The sequence below is a fragment of the Mangifera indica genome, chromosome 7 (genome assembly GCF_011075055.1).
Source record: "Mangifera indica cultivar Alphonso chromosome 7, CATAS_Mindica_2.1, whole genome shotgun sequence".
Classification (NCBI taxonomy): domain Eukaryota; kingdom Viridiplantae; phylum Streptophyta; class Magnoliopsida; order Sapindales; family Anacardiaceae; genus Mangifera; species Mangifera indica.
This window is the reverse complement of record NC_058143.1, coordinates 1,542,554-1,567,339: the sequence shown is the minus strand read 5'-3', so window position 1 is coordinate 1,567,339 and position 24,786 is coordinate 1,542,554. Positions and strand designations below refer to the sequence as shown.

The window sequence follows — 24,786 nt, the reverse complement described above, 5'->3', positions numbered from 1 at the left end:
AAAGAGAAATTTCCAGAACACTGAAAACATTTTCGTTTTCTGAAACGAAAATGATGACAAAATGCTCTTTTCAATCTACTGACACCCCCCTGTTAAAGAGCCTCGATGGGCTTCGCCACCTTGCAGAAACGCGCCGTTTCAAGGTAAACCCACTTCGCCAATTCAATTTCTCGGGGAAATTTCTAATTATTTTCCTTCCAAACGAATGGATGTAATAGTTTATGTGAAATTGTCTCTTAATTTTTTGTGTGAAATATTTGATAAAGTGGTTGCTTTAATTTTACAGTTATAATTTTTGAGAATTTTCTAATAAATCTCTAGAAGCCAGCTTTGGTTTTTAACTGAAGAGTGTAGTTAGAATTACGCCAAATTATAGAGGGATTTGAATGCAATTTTTGAAAGTTGTTGAATTTAATATATGATGTAGACATCATTGTTCTTCATTGGCATGTGTGTACTTGTGTTGTTTGTGCAAGCGTGGTTCTTGGATCAATTTGGGGTCCTTCATGATGGAAAATAACCTTATCCTGGTGCAATTTCTACATGTATGTATTCATATGTGAGTTTTAGCATTTGAATATTCTTGTTTCAGGCCGATATCAATATTCGGAAGAGTAATGCTACTATATATATATATATATATATATATATATATATATATATATATATATATATATATATATATATATATAAAAATGATTATCATGCAGTAGAGACATGTCGAAGTTTATTAGCTTCATTCTTATGCTTCATCTGATCACATCACATCATATTAGTTTTTATAAATTACTTTGAACCTGTTGTTTGTATTTTTGGCACTATGGATAGTGAAGAGTAATGCTATGTGTAGACTTTTTCTACAAACTTGTTCATTCATGCAGATGAGCAATCATGCAATAGTGACACATCGAAATTTTTCTAAGCTTTATTGTTATGCACAAGCATGTTATTTCACATCAATTTGTCGGAGAGCTTTTATATATGGCTACATTTTGTATGGATACTGATAATTGTCTGACAACTTAAATTCTTGGGTTGTGTATTGTTAGGTGTTGATAGTGATAGAGCTTGATTGTTTTTTGTTGTATGTTTGGTAATAAGCTTTGGATGTGTATGTGATAAGGAATGTCAACTTATTTTATATATTAGTCTTTGGAATGTTTCGCTTAAGATTTTTGGGTTGATATATTGACTATATAAATAATGTGATAATGCATTGTTTTGAATTTGTCTTTTTGGGTGACAATAGAAAAGATAGCAACCACTGGTGTATAAATGGTGATCATAAGTAACTCTTCACAGTGTGTTTCAACCACGATGGAAAAGATGATGAGCCTTGGATTTAACACTTTTGTCTTTGCAGGAGCTATCACTAGTGGAGAATTAACACATTAGTACTTGCAAAGGTTGGGTATTTCACCTTCTAAAATTAAAGATTAAGAAATCATATATTCTCAATATGAATTAATATTTTACATAGTTCAACTCTTATGCCGAATTCAATGTTTGCTCTTACTTTATACGACCCCGTATTCTTTCAACATATATTTTGTTTTTGTGTTAACTCTTATTTCAGTGTATTCGTTTCATTTCTCTTAGCATGCACTTTAAATCAGCTTTCTTGGTGGTTCAATTGACGCGTAATTTTTTAATGGGGAACTCTAATCAATGATTCATCTATTCCATGATCGGTGCTTATCAGTGCTTGTCAAAAGACCATTTTTCTTCTCTCAACTTTTCACATTGATAGCTTAGCCAAAAAAAAAAAAGAAGCCTTTTCACATTAATTCTACTTTCTTAACTTGTTCTCCTTATGTGTTTCTGATTATTATTTTTTTTTCATTTCTCACTAAAATTTTATTTTAGGGTATTATTTTTCAGTCATATTTCATCCTTCGGATGACGTGTTTTGTTTGCTTTTTATACATTGTTTAGAGTTGTATAATACATCTCATTTTTTTTCATAAATTATACTATAAATAGGAGAGATGATGTTTGGTTTGCAGCACTCAGAAGGTCTCGCATTCACATGACTTGGAGTGATCGTGGTGCTATATGCCTTGAGGTATGCTAAGTATTAAAGTTTTATAGCTATTTTTCTTCCAATTCTCTTGGTGCTTCAATTAATTCCAATAACATGTAACTACCTAGGATTCTCTCTTTCCTTCTTTGATCAATGTAAGGTACCTGAAAATAAAGAAATAGAGGAGCATTAATTTAAGAAAGGTTCTTACCATAAATCCTTGTTTGAAGAATGAACCATTTTCAATTTGTTTAAATTGACAATTATCAAAGGGCTGAAACTCTCACTCCCAAGGGCCCAAAAAAAAAATTGACTTTTTAGGAAATAGGTAAAGTCGTGACCTAGTTGTTAAGAATGTGCTTCCAATTTTGAGTGTCTAAACATATTTAGGTGCTCTACTCATTTATCACAAAGATAACATTATAGCATTGAAAGATGGTCATCCCTGTTTTATTTAGTTAATTCAAAATGAGCAAAATTTCTTTATTTGGGTTTCTGTGATTGTTTGTATAACCACTTAAGAGTCAATTCAATATGCTTATACATATCTCAAGCACTTCTTGCTAGAGGGGCTCAACCTTCAAGTCGTAGAGAATGTAGAAGAAGTTGAGTTTATTTTGCCCCATGGTACTAAAGCTTCGGGGCTCCCTTCGGGAGAGGCACGTCCCACTAGTCTTAATGATCTTGAAAAAATATTGGAGCTTTGTGCAGCTAAGAAAATTTCAATGATTGTAGCCAATCCAGATTATGTGACCGTTGAGGCAAGGTCTCTGCGTGTTATGCCCAATAAATTCCATTCTTTTTAGTACGCCACAACATTGTGTAGGGAAAATAGCTTGCTCTGAGATGGCACCTTTCACCGTGTTGTGACATTTTTATACCTGTTGCCAGTGATTCTGTTCACATTCTGGCCTGTTGTAGATTTTGGAATTTTGTTATCCTACCAACTGAGATATAAATTTTGTCGATCCATCTAGGTACAGTGGCATCCAAATATGAAAAGCTTGGAGGTGAAGTGGGATGGATGGACAAGCCAAATAAGTTCACTCGATCTCTTAGTCTTGATCTAATTAGTAAAATTGTTCAATTATTTATGTTTTTTATGTATATCATTGTACGTGTACAGTTGACTTTGCTTTAACACTTCTGTAATAATTCATCAGAAAATATATAAATCAGCGATGAACATGGTCGGTGTTGACACTAAAGACTCTATTGCTGTGGGCAATGCCCTTCAGCATGATATTATGGGAGCCAATGCAGCTGGAATCCAGTCAGTATTTACTACTAGAGGAACCCATGCAAATGAACTTGGACTAGGCAGTTTCAGAGAAGTTGCAGACTTATCTTCTGTCCAAACTCTTTCATCAAAATATGATGCACATCCATCATATGTGTTACCAGCGTTCATATGATAAAATCTTATCAAGGTAAGTACTAGGTAAAATAATCTCAAATCTTTAACAAATTAACTGAACAGTCTCACATCCCTTAGTAATTTATTTAAATAATGTTCTGAAAGTTGCTTTTGTTGGGCCTAACACATTTCATACTTTTTCTTTGTAGCCACTTAGTTGGAAAGTGAAATTCATTAAGACCGACATGGTAGAGATTTGAAGAAAATCTGAAGACGATCAACACCACAAACCAATAGATCATTGCTTCTTCCTAAAGTTGGGGCTTCATCATGTCGCCATGGTACCATGAACTAATTGTGATGACGAGGAATATTTGCAGTGGCAGGGAAACAATGTAGGCTTCTCTGTTTATAATGTTGTTTCACTCATGAATGGTGTTTGGAAATTATGAGGACCTGTTAAATAATTGAAAAAAAACTGCAGAAGAAAATTTCATATTTTGGAACTTGTGTGTACATAATGTGAGAGAGTGATAAGGGTGTACCACAGTTTTGGGTTTGGGTGAGGGTTTAATGCGAGTGTATTAGACTTTGCATTATTATTTCCATTTTTGTCATTTAACTCATCTCCCATGGATGCAGGCACAAATTTTCCGAACCACGTAAATTAGGTGTTCTTGTGTCTGCGATTGTCTTATGGCTTTCTTTCACTAATCTTATATACTTGTTGTAACCAATAAAACCTCAGGCTAATTAGGCAGAAAAAGGTTTGATAGTAAACATGTTAAAGCACTGCCTGTTTGTTATTGAGTCATCACCATTTCAATGATGCTGAAGCTTTGGGTTGTGACAAGCCTTAATTACAAACATTCATTAACCTCTAATAAGTTAACCCTTTTGTTAAAATTGGAAACAAGCCTATATGGCACAGCCAGAAATGACCTAATTGAGAAGGGGAAAATTCTCAGTGAAATCTTATAAACAGAAAGCGAGCAGAGAATCTCCTTTGCTTTTTACAATTTAAAAGCAGAGGAGTGGTATATAAGAAGACTGTCCTTTCCATGTAAAATATATACAGAGTGAATTATGAAGAATGATTAAGGGTGAAGAGACCCAAATGGCTGAGGAAAGACGCAAAGAATGACTCTCTATTCCTCTTTCTTTTTTGAAGGCATGAGCTGTAAACAACATTTGAAAGATTCCTTTCCTTTCTTTGTCTCAAGAATAAGTAAGGTATTTATCTAAGAATGACTTGTGACTCAAACATTCTTTTATTTTGAGCACTCTCCTTATAAACAAAATTAACAACTTTCTCTTTCTTTCTCACTTTCTTCTCTTCTTGTTACAGTTTTAAATCTTTCCTTATTTCCAACAATCGAACCATGGAAGTCGTTCTTGAGCCTGTCGTCTCCGAACTCGTTAAGGGGTTGCTTAAGATATTGGGGTCCAATGAAGTGCGAGACTTTGCCCGGCAGCTTGTTGGAGGGGTAGATTCAGAGATCAAAGAGCTGGAGAACAAGTTAAAGATAGTTGAAAACCTTCTTCGCAATGCAGAAAACTGGCAGCTGGTGGATAAACGAGTCAAAGAATGGCTTGACAATCTTCAACACTGGGCTTATGATGCAGAGGACTTACTGGATGAGTTTGCCTACGAAGCTTTGCGACACAAACGCAAGGCAGAACACCAGGCTAGCTCCAGCAGAGGATTTAGCTGTCTCCCTGCTTCTTTCTCTAGTCCTTCGTTCGCTGTCCAGATGGGGTCCAAGATCAAAAAAATCAATAGTCGGTTGGAAGAACTTCGCCAACAAAGATCAGCTGAACATGAATTTCAAAAGCCTTCTGAACTGCCAGCAACTAACGTCGCTGCACCGCCAAAACCAGAGGAAACTTCTAGCGTCCCACTCGGACAAGTTTATGGCAGAAACGAAGATGAAGTCGAATTACTGAAAATGGTGAAAAGTGGTGCCAACTTTCAACCTAGGTAGCACGGAAACGGAAACGTGAAAACGTGGAAACGTGGAAACGTATTTTTTTTAAAAAGTAGGAAACGGAAACGTGGGGAAACGTGTAAATATAAAAAATATAGAGTTTTTTTTATAAATATGAAATTTTTATAAAAAATACAATAACCTATATTTTAATTAAAAAAATACAACAATTGATTTTTTCCAATCAATTTAAAATAACATATAACAAAATAATTTTATACTAAAAATAAATTACAAATTCAAGTTCTTGAAACATGTATATATAAATTAAATTAATACTTATATATTCATCTTTTAGAATGGAAAATAATCATGTATATAAATCAATATATTTTATCAAAATATATGGAATGTTGTCCTATTTTCAAAGAGAATGAATGTTTCCAGCGATAATCTCGAGGACAAGCAGAAAGCAAATTCTGTTTCAAAGATGTTTTTTTTATATTCTTTCATTTTTACCAATTCCTATAACATTCATTCTCTTTGAAAAACATACATTGTTCCATAATTAGCTTTTTTATGCTTTCTTGGTGAGTTTCTCTGCTAATATCCAGTATTATATATGCTGCCAGAATTGACATTTTTTTTGCTGGAACAAATTAATTTATTGAGACAACCAGCAGAAGCAGAAGCAGAAGATGCCCAGGTTTCTGTTAAAGAAACGCGTTTCCCTTTTATCTAAAATTACCGAAACGGCCCCGAAACGTTTCGTACCAGTTTCGGGCCGTTTCGGAAACTTTCGGATTCGTGGAAACGCACACTGCTGTGCGTTTCCGTGCTTCTTAGCTTTCAACTAATAGCAGTTGTCGGCGTGGGAGGGATCGGCAAAACAACAATTGCTCGAGAAGTGTACAATCACAAGGAGTTGGAAGATATCAAGTTTGACAAAAAAGCGTGGGTGTGTGTTTCAACCACCTTTGACGTTCTCACAATCTCAAAGAAACTTCTTCAGCAATTCTCGTCCTCCGTTCCAGATAATTTAAATGATGTCCAAGTTCAGCTGAAAGAGGCAGTAAGTGGAAAAAAATTCTTGATAGTATTAGACGATATATGGAAGGTGGAGTATATCGAATGGGAAAAGCTTAAGTCTCCTTTTGCAGCTGGTGCTCTTGGAAGCACGATGATCGTGACAACACGCCATACAGATGTTGCACAAACAATAAGATGCTCTCATACTTATCAATTGAAGCTCTTATCCGACGAAGCTTGTAAATCCTTGTTTCAGGAGCATGCGTTTGGGACTGGTGCAGCTGCTAATGCTGATCAAATTTCCATTTCAATTTATGATAGAGTTGTTAAAAGGTGCAAAGGCCTACCACTGGCAGCAAAGACCCTCGGTTGTCTTCTACACTCTAAGCCGAGCAATGCTTGGGAAGAAATATTAGAAAGCAAAATATGGAGTGCATTTGATGAAAGTGATCACATTCTCCCAACATTAAAGCTGAGCTATCATTATCTTCCTTCGAATCTAAAAAGATGTTTTGGCTATTGCGCAATATTTCCTCAAGACTACGAATTTGAGGAGAAGGAACTCGCACTTTTATGGATTGCGGAAGGTATTGTTCAACCATCAAATAAGCAATTGGATGAGGCAGGTGAGTGGTTTCATAAATTATGTTCAAGGTCGCTTTTCCAACCATCAAGTAGTGATAGTTCTAAGTATGTTATGCATGATTGTGTTCATGAACTTGCTCAATGGGTTTTAAAGGAATCAGTTTTAGATCTGAGCAAAATATTGTTGAGTTGTCAGAAAATTTTGAAAAGATTCGTCATTTTACTTATAAACCTGATGACTACACTAAAAAAAATAAATTTAAAGCTTTGGAAAAAGCAAAACGTCTAAGAACTTTTTTGCACGTGAGGCATGGGTTTGCAAGTTATATAAGTGCTATAGTTATCTTTGATTTGTTGGCGAAGTTAGACATGTTGAGAGTACTATCTTTTGAAGGACACTCCATCATTTATTTACCTAATTCAATTGGAGGTATGAAACATCTAAGATATCTCAACTTCTCTAATACTTTGATAAGAAGTTTGCCAGAGTCAACATGCCAGTTATTTAACTTGCAAACTTTGCTATTGAAAGATTGTTTTGATCTTATGGAGTTACCTTCCAATATGAGATATTTGACCAATTTATGTCATCTTGATATAAGTGGTCGAAATTCATTGAAAGAGATGCCATATGGAATGAAAAAGTTAAAAAATCTTCAAGTGTTGTCTAATTTTATTGTGGGAGAGGATACACGTTCTTATTTGGAAGATTTGAGGAGTTTAAGTTTTCTTCAAGGAGAGCTTCACATTTCAGAATTACAAAATGTGACAAATCAAAATCACGTACAAGAGCAAATACTAAGCAATAAGAGCAAATTAAAAGTGTTGATACTAGAATGGAGAGATCAAGTAAACTCACAGGCAACAGATGTAGAAATGAATCTACTTGACAAGCTAAAGCCTCCTATCAATTTAAGAAAACTCACAATCAGAGGCTATGGTGGTGCAAGTTTTCCATCTTGGTTAGGAGATTTGTCTTGGCTCTCTAATTTGCGTGTGTTTACTATTGAAAAATGTCCCCAACTTATTGGAGAAGTTCCTAATTATTTTTCTTCATTAGAAAGATTTGTTATTAAGGATTGTCCAAGGTTGGTGGTCTCATTATCAAATTATCCTATAGGTTGCAGATTAGAAATTAATAATTGCAAAGGAATGGTATGTAATGATGGTTCAATTGATTTTGAGAATTTGGATTCTCAATATCTTGCAAATATTTCGACAGTTGAAGATAAATTAAAGAAAGGTTCTCAAAGAGTATATCATTTGAGGATTGCTCAAAATGAAGAGATTATGAAATCATGGCAAAGTTTGGAAAACACCAATTTTCTTTCCAATATAAATTATCTTGAGATTAGTGAGTGCCAGAATCTAAGATCTATTGGAAGGGGCATGCTACCATCATCTCTGAAATTATTTCATATTAATTCCTGTCAGAGTCTAACATTCGTTGATAGCGATGTCTTACCTTTATCTCTAAAAAGGTTTACGATTGACAATTGTGGAGAACTGAAATTTTTGAAGGATTTAAGTGTTTGTTCTCTTCTTGAGTCTATAAATATTTTTTGGTGTAAATCTCTCAAGTGCATATCATTAGATGGTCCGTTGCCTGAGACACTCAACGAACTATTTGTTGGACGTTGCGAAGCACTGGAAACATTATCATCTCGTAGAAATGAGTACCTCCCTAAGGCACTTACATCTATCTATATTTTTTATTGTGAAGAGCTAAAGTCAATTGCTGAGTCCTTTGATAATAGCACGTGTCTTGAAAATATTACTTTAGAGAATTGTAAAAATCTTGAATCCTTACCTTCAGGTCTACACCATCTTCCTTGCCTTGAGTATATTCAAATAACAAATTGTCCAAAATTGTCGGTGAGAGAAGGTGTTCCCACCAGCCTTAGACAACTCTTAATTAATGAATGTGAAGATGACAAGGGAATGGGAATGAGAATGCTTACCTCTCCAGAAGTTTTGCTAATTGAAGAACTCCCACAGCTTAAATCCATCTCAGACCTGACCAACCTCACCGCTCTTGAAGGGTTGGGTATCATTTCACTTCCACTGCTTGAATCCATCTCAGACCTCACCAACCTCCCCTCTCTAAAAAAATTGCGAATCATAGAACTCCCACAGCTTGAATCAATTCCAAGTCTCAGCGGCCTCACCTCTCTTCAAGAGTTGTACATTGAGAAATGCCAAAAGCTCAAATCAATTCCAAGTCTCAGCGGCCTCACCTCTCTTAAACTGTTGAAGATCCGTGATCTCCCACAGCTTGAATCAATTCCAAGTCTCAGCGGCCTCACCTCTCTTGAACGGTTGAAGATCCGTCATCTCCTACAGCTTGAATCAATTCCAAGTCTCAGCGGCCTCACCTCTCTTGAACTGTTGAAGATCCGTCACCTCCCACAGGTTGAATCAATTCCAAGTCTCAGCGGCCTCACCTCTCTTGAAAGTTTGGAAATCCTTGATCTCCCACAGCTTGAATCAATTCCAAGTCTCAGCGGCCTTACCTCTCTTAAAATTTTGAAAATCACTGATCTCCCACAGCTTGAATCAATTCCAAATCTCAGCGGCCTCATCTCTCTTAAAAGTTTGGAAATCATTGATCTCCCACAGCTTGAATCAATCCAAGATCTGAGCAACCTGACCTCTCTTACAGATTTCATAATTTCCAATTGCCCAAGGATCAAATTAATTCCAAGTCTGAGCAGCCACACCTCTCATGAACAATTCTTTATTGAGAATTGCGCAAACCTCAAATCCATTCCAGATCTTGGCAACTTCAAAGATTTATCAGTTGAGAAATGCCCAAAACTCAAATCCCTGCAAACCCTGCCATTCTCACTTCAGTCTTTAGATATTAAAGATTGTCCACTGCTTATAAAACGATGGAAAAGTGTTACGGGAAAATATTCCTCAAAGATTGCTCAAATTCCTAAAGTTGTAATAGATGGCAAATTCATCTACAATTCAAAGGAGTACGAAGTTGATGATGGGAGCTTCTTTCTCTAATTTTCCTAATGGCACAGATACATCTAATTCCATCAAAGGTTTGTAAAATGTCTTGATGACACCTCTACTATTGTCCAGATATTTACTTAATCCAATATCTTTTCTATTAATTTTGAAGTTATTAATCTCATTTGAACTTTGACAGGTGATGGTCAATAAGAATCTCTCAATTATAGTTTGTCCAGGTAATTCATTTAACTTTAATCAACTTAACATAATACCTTGTATCTCTAATTCTAATCCAACATTTTTAATTTCATAAATTTATTTGGTAACTCAAGAAACTTTCAGCTTAGGAAAATTCCAGTTTTTGGAATTCTAAATAAAGTAAATTCTTCATGTTCTTGTTTCCTGAGAGGATCTTTCAACAACAGATTTTTATAGCTTATTTAAGGAATCATTGTTTACTTACTCAATGTAAACAACACAATGCAGGACTGCTATGCTCAGATTCAATGTTGTAGAAATCATTGGAAAGGCTTAAAATTTTCATTCTCTAACTTCATGTAAGCATATTAAACATTGTGTTTATATATCTAACATTGTAAAATTACACATTTTCTACCTTACTCTTGTATTTATATATGAAGTCCGCCAATTGATGAGAGCAAAACCTAGTAATGGACTTCTATATATCTTGCTGAAGCAGAGCGACCAGTAAATTTTCACCTTATGCAAGTATATGATAAATTCTTTCTGAATTTCTGTTTCCTTTTATGCAGACACTTATTCTTTCAATTTCTTAGAGGGTCACTGAATACAAGATTAGATGATATTATTGTTTAATTTGTATGAGTTCAGAGATTTGATGCAAATTTGATAATTTTGGCTTTTATTTCTCTGCTTCTATAATTCAAGGCAACAATTCAGGGCAAAAATGTGTAGAGGCTAGTGTTGAGCTATTTTCATTTCTCAAATTGAATAATAGATTTATAAATTAATCTCGTTTGGTTTTAGGCTTGTCAAAACTTCTAACATCTAAATTATTCTACAATTTTTACTTCTACTTTTTGTTTTTTAGAAAATAATTCCTCTCCCTCAAGTTTAAACTTTGCTAACTTTTTTTTTATTTATGTCAGATATTTAACTACAACAAAATTCTGAGCTATCAACAATATTCTCAGATTGAAGTTTACTAAGGTACTTATATGTTTCATGTCTATCTCATTTCTAGTTGAATTTAAATTTTGATACGTATAATTTAATTCAGTCTTTTATCATTTTTTTTCCAGCAAGAAGCAAGTTAAAAATATTTCTCTAGTTTCAGAAGTAGAGGACGGCATTTTGATCTTATAAATTGAAAGTGGTCCCTCTGTTTCAAAACTTCTCTACTTTGTCATCTCATAGATTGTCTCAACTTTTTGTGGTTCCAAGGTAATCAAAAGTAAGCAATCTCTGCAATTTTTTGATAAAAACAAAAGCTAAAGATCCTTGCCACTATCTTTTCCAAATCTGGGTCTACTATTTTCCTTCTGATTCATTTTTCTTCAGGTGCCACTGTCTTCAACTTAGACAAGCAACTGTTAGAACCTAATCCTGGCATGTAAGTTTTCCGGATCTAAACTTACTGCGTGTCTGCTTGCTGAAATTCCACTACTGAGATTGTATCTTCTAGCTGTTGCAACGGTTAATCAAGCAGCATTTTTCCTGCTTGTGTGTGTGGTATTTTTATTGTTATCTCATTGTTTTTGTTTATGGCAAAGACATACTGTGAAATGCATCATTATTAATCTATGGTTTACACTTTATAGCTTATTTAAGGAATCATTATTTACTTTCTCTTTGCAAACAACACTATGCAGGATCCAACTTTGATAACAAATTCTTGTACATTTTTAGATCTTTGAAATGATGACAAGTTTATGTCTTTTCTGTAGAAACTGCAAGAGTAAAAATCTCTAGAATCACATCTCACATACTTTGGAGATCAAGAGGTGTTATACTTATATAATTTACAAGATTTGATACGTTCTAGTCCTCACTAAATTAACTAAACAGTTTCATATTCTTTAAGTAAGTTATTAAAAGGATTGCTCTCAAAGTCACGCTATTTTCTGTTGGTTAGCCTGTTTGCAACACAAATATTGATATTTGTCTCTTGTTACTTGACAACTTGTTGAAATAAAGAAAAGGCAAGGCAAGGCAAGAAATCTCCTAAAGCAAATTGATGAGATTAAAACACATTAGATCGCTTCAAATATTTGTAAGTCACAATTGTACTCTTGTATCATTTGTCTCATGTATTTCTACAACTGTGTCAATTTCGTGTTTCATTTTTCTTGGTTTTATAGGTGAGATGGTTGCAGGGTTTGAAAGTTAAGCACACAAACAACAACACGGCTGCAAAAAAGGGAGAAAATATGAAGAGTTTTGAAGAATAAACCATTAGATCATAGCTTCACAATCTTGGGCCTCATCGTGTCCCTATAACATTGTAAACTTAATGTGATGATAAGAGGAATGTGATGCTGGTAGAGCAACAATGTGGGTAAAGGAAATCTACTGAATTAACATGACATCAGTTCCAATCGTGGTAAGACATTTCCAAATGAATAAAAATTCTTGTAAATTTTAAGATTTTTATGATGATGACAAAGCTTATATCTATTGTATCAATTTTTTTACTTTTTCTTTCAGCTCTGTCATTTTCATATTTTATTTCCTTCTTTTGCAGATGGTCATCTAGGCACACAATTGGAAACATTAAGTTCACTAACATCAAACAGCTAGTGACTTGGAGAAAATCTAGAAACTTTTAAGGCCACAAACCACTAGATCATTGCTTCACAGACTTGGGGCTTCATCATGTCAAAAAATGCAGTTGCAGGGTGCTACAGACCTGGAGTTTTGCCTTGAAGCTGCTGTTCACTGCTGCTGGATTAGTGGTGTCAGGATGTTTGCTGGAGATTTTAATGTGTTTGGGGATGAAATACATGCTGAAGATGTAGTCCTGGGTTGGCTCTTCCTTGCTGCTGCACTCCTCTTACTGGACTAATACTGGAACACGAAATCTGGAATTTATGTTCCATTGTGTGCTGAATGTGAGACAAATTTTTTTGTTCTTGATTGCATAGTGAATTGAAGACAAAATTTTTTGTCCTTGATTATGTAGTAAATTGAGAACAAATTTTTTTCCTTGATTGTGTTGTGAATTGAAGATAAAAAAAATCAGTTTCCATTTCTATGGTAAATTTGGGAAAAAAAATTTTATATTAAATGAAAATTAATAATTATATTAATCCTTGAAGTCCAACAATTCATATGAAACATCTTTTCAACAAAGTGAAAAGACAACAAAAAATAGCAAATCCTGTGTACACTCTATTGACAGCCAATCCATGCTCCAATTGCAAGTTAGGGACTGCTTTGCCTGCTACGATCATCAGTACCATAGAGTGGCACCTATGCTGCATTTACAAAATTTAACTAAAATCAGAAATATATTGGTTTGTAATTTCTCTTCAAAATGCATGACTAGTTTGAGATTTTTCTGTTTCTTTTAACTTCTTACAACGCCATCAGGAAGAAGCTTTTTCATTCAATTTAGCTGAGTAAGCACATGTTGCAGAGAAAATATGTCAAAAGTACCAGTAATTTTCTCAAGCCTTCCCAGGAACTTTGTTCAGTGGAGAAATAATTTTTAAAGTTTTTTTAAAACCCTTTCCTTTTTATTCTCTTTAAATGAACAAGGCTAAATGTCGCCTGTAAAATAAGATATCTCCCAGGTATTGAGCATACCCTAGACAATATCTGCTTAAGCACATGAGAGACAACTACATCTACAAGTTGAAGGTCCACAACAACAGCACCAGATTCACAATGCTGAAAAGAAACTTATCTTAGTTCAATTTAATTTTGTCAACAAGGAAGCAAATTTTTACATGTCTAGGAACTAACTGTAAGTAGTGGCCCTGTAAAAGATCCACAAGAATACTCGACCACTTTAATGTGTACAGCATCAGAAGCAATCAACTCAAGATAAAACCTGACAAATTCTGAAATATTGAATGAAATTCAATTTATTTCCAACATATTATTTACACCAAACACGTTTTAACAAACTTTATATTCACCACTATATACTTCATGCATAAGATGCCGTTTTGAAAATAACTCACAATCTCAAGACCAAGTTCCATTTTTCCAGAACCCAGACGATCTGATGAAACCTGCCCAGGCAGTGTAAAAACAGATAAGGCAACACCCATTGTCCCAACCATTTGATGCATGTTTTGCTTCTTCAGTAACAGAGTAACTTAAGAAAGGGAAAGGCCAGCAGCTGCAGCTAGCTCCAGCAACCTGACTTTCCAACTCCACTTGCATAATCAGAACTAAATTTAGTGTAAGAGCAGTTCAGACATATTTGAAAGGATAAAGACATAAAAAATTAAATCAACCAATACAAAGATAAATTTTCACTGGAATAAGTAATAGTCGAAAAGGCCTAAAGCGTGAGCATGTAAGTGCATATGCAAGAAAGGCCCCTACATGCATATATGTAAGGAGGAAAAGGAAGAAACAGAGAACCTTGTGAACAAGAATAGGGCCTGCCAAACCACTTCATCCAGCTATGCCTTGAGGTGGAGGCACTGCACAATAATCTCCAGCAATAACAATCTGCAAATGTTTAAAGAACATATCACTACTTTCGTTTGCCATGTTGAAAGAAGTAGCTAATGACTTGTTAGAAACAGATTTCAATCAAAATAAAGAGATTACAAGCATTTATCTTAACAACAGTCTTTAAAGAACCTTAAGCAATAAGGCAGCTCGTGTGCAAAGACATTCATGCCTCAACATGGATCCAATTTCACTACCATGCCCTTCCAAAGCTTCATTGCATGCCTCAACTCCATGGAAAGGATTTGCCCCTTCATCTAAGTAATTTCCAGCAATTTCAGTTAACATCCTGCACTTTTCAAGCTGTAACAGCCATGTCAGACTAGCATATGCAGACACAATGACACCTGTGATTTATTCTCATTAGTTATCAAATTACTCAAATCTAACAAACAAGGATCTCAAAGAAATAATAGGACAAGCATAGAAGTATACCCTGGCAGCAAGACCGCTGCATGAAACATCAGATACTGGTGGATGCAGTTCAACCCCGTCAAGTACATGGATGAAACTCATCATTTTTTAAGCATCTCCTACAGTATATTGCCCCGAGCTGTGATGCTATATAGAAAAAGACTATCATTTGATGAAGCTTTCACCAAACCAAGAAATTGCCTAAGCATGTAGCAATAAAAAAAATTCACTCTCAAAAAAGTTCATTGATGGTAATCTATGCATCAAGCTTACGTCAAATTGGAATATAGGCGTGCATTCTCAACCTACAAAATAACAACAGAGAATCCTTTCTCATCCTACCACCCTAAATCGCATTTATGTGATACTAAGATGTGCACATTTTTTTAAACTTCACCGAGAGAATCATAGATTTGCTTCCAAATTGATGTTTTGTATTAAAACGTAATGCATCAAAGTATTTTTCCAAATCAAAATAGCCAACGAAAACAAAATAGCCAGCAAGTCTTATTAACCAACAAAAAAGAGCATACCTCATTAACAAAAGTGCAAAACCGGTTTCCAAATTGATATGTTGCATTAAAACGTAATGCATAGAAGTAGTTTTTCCATTCAAATTGGCAGATTGTACACAACATGACGCATAGAACTATTTTACCTAAATAACAGGAAGCAAAGTATTCATTTTTAGATAAATAGTCAAAAACTTCAAAACTGTATGATCTTCCGCAACAAATGGTGGAGCCAGTAGCGGTGGAGAGACGGCTTTATCTGGCCCTTCGTCTGACTGTAGTTAGGGTTTCTCTTGAAGCGTAAACGGTCACGGATGGAATGAAAGCTGAGAAGTCTTGTAATGGTGCTGTTAATTGAGCCAATTCCATCGTCCGAATCGGGAGGGATGGAGGGTCGGCCCGTGGCCATCGGCGTGTAATAAAGATAAGTAGATTAGGATTAGAAATTTTCTCGAGAAATTGGAGGAAAATTATGAAAAGAAAAGAATTGATGAGAGATACGTTTGGTTAATGTATAGAATAGAAGTGAAATTAAAATTCTGTAATTTTAGGACAAAAATAAAAATCATTTTTTAATTATCAAAACAGAAATCCTAAATTTTAAGGAGATAAAATTAAAATTTCAATCTCCTAAGATTATCATTAAATAACATTTAAGATGGAATTAAAATTTTGTTTCCAAAAGTGAAAAATTTTGCCTTCTAAAATAATTATTTTGAAATGAAATTAGAATCATATCTAAATATTTCATTCTTAAATTGAATATTTGTTATAATGATAACTATTGTTATATTGAATGGTAAATACACTCAAATATCAAAAAAATATTTGTAAGCTGATACTTGTATTGAAAAGCTTTTCCATAATTACAATGAAAGTTCAATTGATCCATCTTGTAATTCCTTACATTAGAATTAACATAGATTCAAGAAACACAAAAAACTCAAATAAACAGATTAATCCCTATAGTTTTTGAGAGGCTGGACTGGAACTCTCTCTCTTCTTCCTTCTCAATAATTTTCTTTTTGGAAGTCTTTTTGGATCCTTCCCATCTCCATTTATCCTCATTACAGTCAAGTCCTCCCATAGATTGCCACACACCCTCTTCAAATTTGATAGTCCTTGTTGCTCCACTCCTTTGCTGCCATGTGTGTTTGTTGTCCCAAGCGGTACTTCCTTCTCTTGATTGTTCTGCATTTTTGGTGTCTTATCTTGTAGAAATTGTAAACATTGGCCCTAATTAACAGTCTCTTTGTAAAAAAAAAAAACAATTTGAAGTACACAATAATATTTACTTGAGGAATAAAAAGCAGAAGAACGAAAATCTGCAGATTTTAAAGAATGAGATTACAAAAACCCTTTTTATTTTTCTCTTGTGTCTAATGCTTCTTGATATAGGATAAAACTAGATCAACTCATAAGAAAATTTAAAAATATCTTTGAAGTAGATGAAACATGCATGATGTGTTTTGAGAGCATTATAACTCAACAGAACAGTACAATGCCAATTAATTCCCAAACAAAGTTTAAATTTATGTAGTTAAAAGTTCAACAAGCCTCTTGTATAAATTGAGAAGAGAAAAATAAGACAACAGAATAAGGGTTAGCCTAGTTTGGTATAACATAGTAAGTCTTAAATGCTTTTACTTTAAGGTCCCTTCTCAAGCAATATTCTTTCCCTGACAATATGGATTCCATCAAAAAGATGTAAACACGTTCTAAAAGAAGTAAAACGGCCAAAATGGCAGATGAAACATATCATATGCTCATCAAAATTGCTTCACCACTTTCTAACAGAGAATTAGCCTTAGACAGAGTTAATAAAGAAACACCAGAACTCATATCCTTGCGGTAGTCTTGCAAACAATGAATATAGCAGTAGAAAACATAATAAAAAGAGACGTGCATGCAACATTATAAACAATAAACATGCTGACATGAAAATCAAATCAATCTTGAAATAAAAATTATTTCAGTACACACATATGTACCTTGTGGTGATAGAACTTTTCTTAATTTTCTCTTTCTGAAGCTCAATTGTTGAGTTACATGCATACATGTGGCATCCTAAAAGACAAAGTAACTTACCCAAAAGAAACCAAAAACAAAAAGAGAGATAGACAAGTATATGTTACCCTCAAGATCGACAAGGAGTTCTTCCTTCATGCAAGTATGAATGGTATTACAAAGGCTTCAAGATGCAATCCAAAAACTCTCAACCCCTCTTCTAAATGAGCGGGACCATTAGAAGATAATCATGAAATCTTATAGCATTGAAGATGTAATAGCTAGTTAGAGAATTTTATGTATTATATAGAAACTGTTAACTGATATTACAAATTTATTTGCATTTTAAATTTTATAACTCCTATTATATTAATTGGTAACTCTTATAATAGTTTCAATATGTGACTCCTATAAAAATTTCAATTTGTAACTCCTATAATAATTTCAAGGTTTTCCAGTCTTTTAAAAACTCCAACTGTTATTATTGCTGCTAACATTAGAGATTGAAAGCCACCAATATACAAACTCATTTATGGATTTCAATATTATTTACACATATTCGGTTTATATTTCTTTGATGAAAATTTAGTGCATGGGACAAAACACAACAAAGACAATACAAGTATATAATGTATTGCCAAATATTATTGGACGTGTTTAAATTGTCTCGTGAAACAAAGTGTGATTTTTGTGATTACTGCTGTACACTTTTAAATGCATTCAAGAGTGATAATAATCGGCAAACAAAGAATGAATTTAAAAGAAACCACAAATACAGAAGGATTTACAATGGTTAACTTTTTATATGAACGCTATGTCCACTCCACTGCTATGAAATTTCCCTAGGAAGAAAATGAAGGCCCAAGAAGACCGCAGATATTTTCTATTAAAAGAAGGGCAGTGGAACACTCCCGATATTTACAGAATGCAGATTATTTTCTCTCTCATCCTTTCTTCTTCACTCTAAATGAAGAATAAACGCGTTACTCCAGCAACCATTGAATCATGGAGTTGTTACTATTACAAGATTTTGTCAATTTAATGATTAGAAATGAAGAATAACAGAGCAAGATCTGTGGATCCATATGTGCCTAGCTAGTTCTATTACTTCTATGTAATTTGATTTTTTGATAGGAATAGTAGATTCCAATGGGAGAAAGTTAGGGTTTATCGTATCAAAAAAAATTCATGGTGAAATAAAAATAAAATAGAAAGTAGACAAAGTGTTTGATAAAAACATACCATGATTTCAAACGAAAACACTGAAATAAGCTAACTAGAATTTGAGATCTGGCAGTGGCGACCACTATCTGCTGTGGAGTTTTTTTTTTTTTTATCAGAGACAATGCAGGATAAAAAAATGAAAACAGAAGCACGAGAAGCAACAGGCTGTAGAAGATCTTCAATACTCAAGGAACAATTAAAGGGTCTTCAATTGTGAGATTCTTCACAACACACATGTATGAGCCCTAGGCAAATCCACATCGGCAAAGAGGGCAAAATATAGCAACTCTCCTTGAAAACCATTCGCAACTCCACCATGCTCATATTTGTGTGTATATCCCTTTGTTACTGTATAAAATTCTTTGTAAGAAAAAACCTTTATATTTAGCATTGAAAATAGGCCATCATTATCCTAGAGTTCTCTCTTCTCTGCCATAGTATCACAAACAACATTGTTGTTAATGCAAAAAGAACAAATGATCCAGCAAAGCCAACCAATCAAATTATTATTATTGATATTTTTCCCTGCAAAGTGATACACTATATTGACCAAAGTTCAGCAAGAAATAGGATAATTTTAATCACAAAAAGATTATCAAATCAAATTGCTTGCTAGTCTTGGTTTCGCTCAAAAAAAAAAAAAAAAAGAAAAGAAAATTGTATAGCTAACGACATATAATTTCGTAGGGACATTTCATCGAACAGCTTCTAGCACAGCATTTTACAATATAACATTTGCCCAATACAAGCTATAGAGTTTTCCCTTTGAGAGATTAAACCTTTAATCAGAATACACATAAGATCAAGACCCTACAAAACATCAGATAGATAAGAAAATAAAACTGTTGCAGACCTCCTTACAAAACTAGAATTATACGGTAACAACATCCACAAAAACAAATAAATAACTTCACAAACTTTAATTTTCTTTTGATTTCTCACGTTTTCCTTATAGCCAAACAAACAAATAGCCTAAATGAGTGAATGTGAATGATTTGTTTACCTTAATAATGACCATTAAACAATGCAGAGAGTCCGTGAATACTGAACACAGGTGGTTTCAACAATTTTTTCAAATGGACGATGAAGGTGCTGGATGAAAGTCAACATTAGTGGTGGTCCTGAACAGCCAGCCATGGTGGAAGAGGAAACAATACCAGGTGAGGAAAACGATGAGAGTGATGAAATAATACTGTTTTTTTTTTTAAATATTGAGTCATGTTACTTGCAATATTTTTTTTTACGAAATATTGATCTGATGTGGGATTACGATGACGTGGCAAACAAAGGGCACCGGTCAAATTGGATTCCACGTCTTTCAATAATAATACTCATATAAATATCAAACATCTTTTGTTGTAGTGGCTAGGCCTTCAAGTGGTAGAGAATGTCGAAGAAGCTGAGTTTATTTTGGTCCATGGCACTGAAGCGTTGGGGCTTCCTTCTGAAGAGGCACGTCCTACTAGTCTTGAGGATCTCGACAAATATTGGTGCTTTGTGCAGTTAAGAAAATTCTAATGATTGTAGCCAATCCAAATCTCATCTCTTGAACTTGTGGAGATGAAGAAGTATATTCTCCATTTGTATATTTTGCTAGAGAAAGCGTATTGATACGATAATCTCAAGTTTTTATTAGATCAACTGAACAATTTTAAAAACTTAACTAATTTTTTAATATAAATGTTCTCAATATTGTATTATTTTATGTATGTTTGTCTAGTTACATGTAACTTAAATATTGATATTTGTCTTTTGTTAATTAATAGTTTGGATAAAGAAACAGAAGGAAAGTCGAAGTGGCTTCAGCAGAATAAATGACAAGAATTTTTTTAAATAAAGTAGATGAGATTAAAAGACTTGACTTACTCACTATTCTCTTGTTTATAAAATTGTAAGTTGTAACTTTCTATTGTATCAACTTTTTTACTTGTTCTTTCAACTCTATCAATTTCTTTATATTAGGGAAATTTTAATAAATGGCCAAAATACCCTTCTATTAAACAAAAATGCCCAATTTCACTATTCTTAAACAAAAATGCCCAAATTTCCTATTTCTAAGTAAAAATGCCCTAAACTTTTTTTAAAATATTAAAATTACCCTTCCTCGCATCTATATAAACCCCCCTTACTCACTCTTATTACACATACTTCTCATATCACTCAAACACTCACTCTCACTCTCATTTTTACTTAATATCAATTAGTATGGGTTCGTTCGGACGGAAGAAGTTCGTATTTCTAAATTCAACTTGAAAAAAAAACTATTCATGAAAAAAAGGTATTTATACGAATCTTAACCTAAAAATTCTATTTTATTTTTAAATCTACTTTATATGTCATATAAAGAGGGTACTTGATTATTAGATAATAATATAGGGGTTAAATGCAATGTTAGATAAATATAAGGGGTATTTTGATATTATACAATATATAAAGGATTTAAAAACATGTTAAGAATAGATAGGTATACTTTGATACAAGACAATATAAAAGGGTGTTAAATAAAGAAAGAGATAATTATGAGGGATCAAATGAAATGGTATAAAAATATGGGGGGCATTTTGATATTAAACATCGTAAGAGCATTATAAATGAAATTTTAGGAATAGATAGATATATTTTGATATGAAACAACATAAAAGGGTGGTAAATGCAATGTTAGGTAATTGTAGGGGGTAAAAAAATATTTAAAAAATATATGGGGTATTTTGAAATTATATAATACATAAAGGATTTAAATAATAGGTTAAGAGTAGGTAGATATTTTTTGATACAAGAGAACATAAAATGGTGTTGAATGAAAGTTTAGATAATTATAGGGGTTTATATGAAATGTTAAGAAAAACATGGTGGTATTTTGATATTTCATAATATCATGAAGGATTTAAAAACATGTTAAGAATGAATAGATATATTTTGATAATAGGAAACATACGAGGGTATTAAATGAAATATTAGATAAGTATGGGGGGCTAAAAAAATGTTAAAAAATATAGGGGATATTTTGATATTAAACATTGTAAGAACGCTTTAAATGAAATGTTAAGAATAAATAGATACATTTTGATACAAGGTTACATAAAAGGTTATTAAAAAATTGTTAGATAAAATAGGGGGTTAAATGAAAAATTAAAAAAATATATGGGATATTTTGATATTAAACATTGTAAGAACGTTTTTAATAAATTATTAAAAATGGATAGATACGTTTTGATCCAAGATATTATACAAGGATGTTTAATAAAATATTAGATTATTATAAAGGGTTAAATAAAATTTTAAAAAAATATAGAGAGTATTTTGATAGTAAACATTGTAAAAACGTTTTAAATGGAACATTAGAAACAAATACATGCATTTTGATACAAGATAATATACAAAGGTGTTGTATAAATTGTTAAATAATTATATGAGATTAAATAAAATATTAGAAAAATATGAGGGGTTTTTTGATATTAATAATTGTAAGATTGTTTTACATAGTTATTACAGATTTTTTATTATAAATGAATAATTATTTTCAAAAACTTGTCATTACAGGATTGATAATTAAAATAGATGGTTATGCATCGGTTTGTTACCAAAAAGAATGGATTTAAAGTGACAACAACACAATAAAATATATTAGAGGATCCAAACGATTGATTAAAATTCCTTATGAAACAACATTTGAGGGATTTATTGAGCTTTTGAAGAAGTCTTGCGGTATTGATCCAATGAAGGGCAATTTCGCTTAGACCCCCTTAATTTTGGCTTTCTATTATAATTTCCCTTTATATTTTATTTCCTTCTTTTGTAGATGCTCTAGGCAGAGAGTCAGAAAATTTAAGTTCACTAACACCAAACAACTAGTGACTTGGAGAAAATCTAACAACGGTTAAAGCCACAGACCACTAGATCATTGCCTCACAGACTTGGGGTTTCATCATGTCACCATGTCAAAAAATGCAGTGTCAGGGTGTTACAGATTTGGAGTTCTGCCTTGAAGCTGCTCTTCACTGTTGCTGGATTAGTGGTATCGGGGTGTTTGCTGGAGATTGTACTGTGTTTGGGGATGAAATAGATGCTGATCTATGTGCTGCTCTTCCTTGCTGCTGCACTCCTGTTACTGGGCCAATGCTGGAACCAGAAATATGGAATTTATGCATTATAGCTACTGTTGTATTGAATGATAAATGTACTCAAACATCATAACAATATTTGTAAACTGATGCTTGTATTGAAAAGATTTTCCAGAATTACAATAAAAGTTCTTTACATTGGAATTAACATAGATTCAAGAAACACCAAAGACTCAGACAAACAAACTAATCCCTCCAACTTCTGAGAGGCTGGAACTCTCCCTCTTCTTCCTTCTCAAAAATTTTCTTCTCTGAATTCTATTTGGATCCTTCCCTTCTACTTTTATCCTCATTACATTCAAGCCTTCCCATAGATTGCCACATTCCCTCCCCAAATTTGGAAGTCCTTGCTGCTGTGAAATTGTCATCTGCTCCACTCCTTCGCTGCCATCTGTGTTTGTTGAACCAAGTGGTCCTTCCTCCTCTTGATTGTTTTGCATTTGGTGTCCCATCTTGTAGGAATTGTACGCATAGGCCTAACAGTCTCCCTATCAAAAGAAACATTTTGAAGTACACCATAATATTTGTTTGAGGAATAAAAGCAAAAGAAGAAAATCTACGGATTTTAAAGAATTAGATTGCAAAAACCCTTTTTACTTTTCTCTTATGTGTCTAATGCTTCTTGATATAGGAAAAAACTGGATGAACCCATAAGAAAATGAAATTAACTACAGCACAAGTAAATGAAATTTTCTATTATATAAGTTTGATACTGCATAGTTTTAGGGACATTAAAGAATCAAATAAAATGCCTTACCTAATACATGAAGACATACTTGTAACATGCCAAGCTAATACTTGGATATTCAGGTTTTCTAATATTATTTGACAAAAAATTCTCCACTAATTGATGAAAAATAAATCAATTGATTTCATGGGATTAACACCAACTCATAAAAATTAAATAAACCATAAAGCGAAATAGCTAGCTCATGAATTAAAAGTCTACGTTTTAAAATAACACCTACTCTTGGTAAAACCTTAAAAGAATTAGGTGAAAACGGAAACTCCTAACGTTAGCTTTTGGCTGGCAACATATGATAGTAATGTTTACCCAACATGGAATTACTTTCAAATATTTGCCATTGGTGTAAGACACTCTTTCCATCAGGTCATCCAAGTATCAACAAGCCTAAACATCAAACAAATTGGAATACCCATATTTCGCTATGATATTTTGTATACAAATGCATGATATAGTTCAATTGGTCAACTAGAAAAAAAGCTTAAGGTTACATACACAAACAACTTGTCAAAACTGATTGTTGGAAAATGGTTTGCACCTCTATTAGTATTAGTGACAGGGAACAAACAAAAGAAAGAGCATTCAAGAAGAGCACCAATCAATTTTTGGAAAGGAACATTTATACTTCATTGATTATGTCGTATTAGAGAAATAACTGAAAACAGAGAAGAATAAATAGTGAGAGTAGTTGAAAAGACTAGGAAATAATGTATAAAATTATAAGGTGATATCTTATCTATCAGATGGTCGGATTATTCTTCTTTAAACTAAGGCAAGAAGTATCAAATATTGAAGCACTTATGCAACTTATATACAACATATGTTAAAATATATTTTGAATATATTTAAGATATTTTCCAGCAATAGACATGTTTGTTCGTAAGTTCTTTATCACCGGTCTCCTTTCCAACATTGCTTCTTTATTTTCTGTTCATCGACTCGCACTTCCCTTAGCTTTTGATCATTGTCTATTATTCTGAACCTTGCATTATTGGATTGTTGTGGTATATCTTGGGCTTTTTATTAGACTGTGTTAAGATTTAAAAGTAAATAATATTCAGTGGGATAATTATCAAAGGCTCACTGTATCATATTTGAACTGTTACTAGTGCTAATAACAATAATTAGAATAATTATGATTGAATTTGATATAAATCAAGCTCAAACAATGGTTAGTTTGATATTGATTTGAACCTATAATATTTT

General features: G+C 33.2%; 5 protein-coding genes and 1 long non-coding RNA gene across 34 annotated transcripts in view; 4 read left to right on the top strand and 2 right to left on the bottom strand.

Moving 5' to 3' along the window:
- Positions 1 to 72: 72 nt before the first annotated feature.
- LOC123220632 overlaps positions 73 to 24,786 on the top strand; it is a 65,043-nt gene continuing 40,329 nt past the window's right edge. The window contains exon 1 of the mRNA XM_044643171.1: positions 73 to 143. The gene's annotated coding sequence lies outside the window, so the exon portion shown is untranslated. The remainder of the gene's footprint in view (positions 144 to 24,786) is intronic.
- On the top strand, positions 106 to 3,438 carry LOC123220841. The gene is made up of 4 exons (XM_044643434.1): positions 106 to 143; positions 1,984 to 2,065; positions 2,578 to 2,784; positions 3,187 to 3,438. The coding sequence occupies exons 1-4, from the start codon at positions 106 to 108 to the stop codon at positions 3,436 to 3,438; spliced, it is 579 nt and encodes a 192-aa protein (XP_044499369.1).
- Positions 4,763 to 7,211, top strand: LOC123220840 (putative disease resistance RPP13-like protein 1). The gene is made up of 2 exons (XM_044643433.1): positions 4,763 to 5,361; positions 6,155 to 7,211. Exons 1-2 carry the CDS (start codon positions 4,763 to 4,765, stop codon positions 7,209 to 7,211), a joined length of 1,656 nt encoding a protein of 551 aa, XP_044499368.1.
- Positions 7,416 to 13,039, top strand: LOC123220621 (putative disease resistance protein At3g14460). Of its 24 annotated transcripts, none has more exons than XM_044643132.1 (10): positions 7,416 to 9,975; positions 10,083 to 10,122; positions 10,373 to 10,443; positions 11,017 to 11,077; positions 11,170 to 11,311; positions 11,429 to 11,590; positions 11,815 to 11,871; positions 12,065 to 12,140; positions 12,229 to 12,470; positions 12,612 to 13,039. In XM_044643132.1, the coding sequence occupies exon 1, from the start codon at positions 7,469 to 7,471 to the stop codon at positions 9,935 to 9,937; it is 2,469 nt and encodes an 822-aa protein (XP_044499067.1). In that variant the 5' UTR covers positions 7,416 to 7,468; the 3' UTR covers positions 9,938 to 9,975; positions 10,083 to 10,122; positions 10,373 to 10,443; positions 11,017 to 11,077; positions 11,170 to 11,311; positions 11,429 to 11,590; positions 11,815 to 11,871; positions 12,065 to 12,140; positions 12,229 to 12,470; positions 12,612 to 13,039. The 24 variants fall into 24 exon arrangements, with proteins under 24 accessions (XP_044499067.1, XP_044499062.1, XP_044499063.1 ...); XM_044643127.1 differs by having other exon boundaries at positions 11,429 to 11,594; XM_044643128.1 differs by having other exon boundaries at positions 11,429 to 11,599.
- Positions 13,942 to 15,970, bottom strand: LOC123220660 (protein ALTERED SEED GERMINATION 2-like). 6 transcript variants are annotated; one of them, XM_044643226.1, is made up of 4 exons: positions 14,993 to 15,495; positions 14,690 to 14,860; positions 14,465 to 14,554; positions 13,942 to 14,236 (listed from the first exon to the last, which is right to left on the bottom strand). In XM_044643226.1, exons 1-3 carry the CDS (start codon positions 15,074 to 15,076, stop codon positions 14,498 to 14,500), a joined length of 312 nt encoding a protein of 103 aa, XP_044499161.1. In that variant the 5' UTR covers positions 15,077 to 15,495; the 3' UTR covers positions 13,942 to 14,236; positions 14,465 to 14,497. The 6 variants fall into 6 exon arrangements, 5 of the variants coding, with proteins under 5 accessions (XP_044499161.1, XP_044499163.1, XP_044499162.1 ...); XM_044643228.1 differs by lacking the exon at positions 13,942 to 14,236 and adding an exon at positions 15,505 to 15,970 and having other exon boundaries at positions 14,244 to 14,554; positions 14,993 to 15,118; XM_044643227.1 differs by lacking the exon at positions 13,942 to 14,236 and adding an exon at positions 15,630 to 15,970 and having other exon boundaries at positions 14,244 to 14,554; positions 14,993 to 15,172.
- On the bottom strand, positions 19,201 to 19,897 carry LOC123220684. Its single transcript, XR_006503127.1, has 2 exons — positions 19,718 to 19,897; positions 19,201 to 19,524 (listed from the first exon to the last, which is right to left on the bottom strand). It is a non-coding gene; the product is annotated as an uncharacterized LOC123220684 (long non-coding RNA).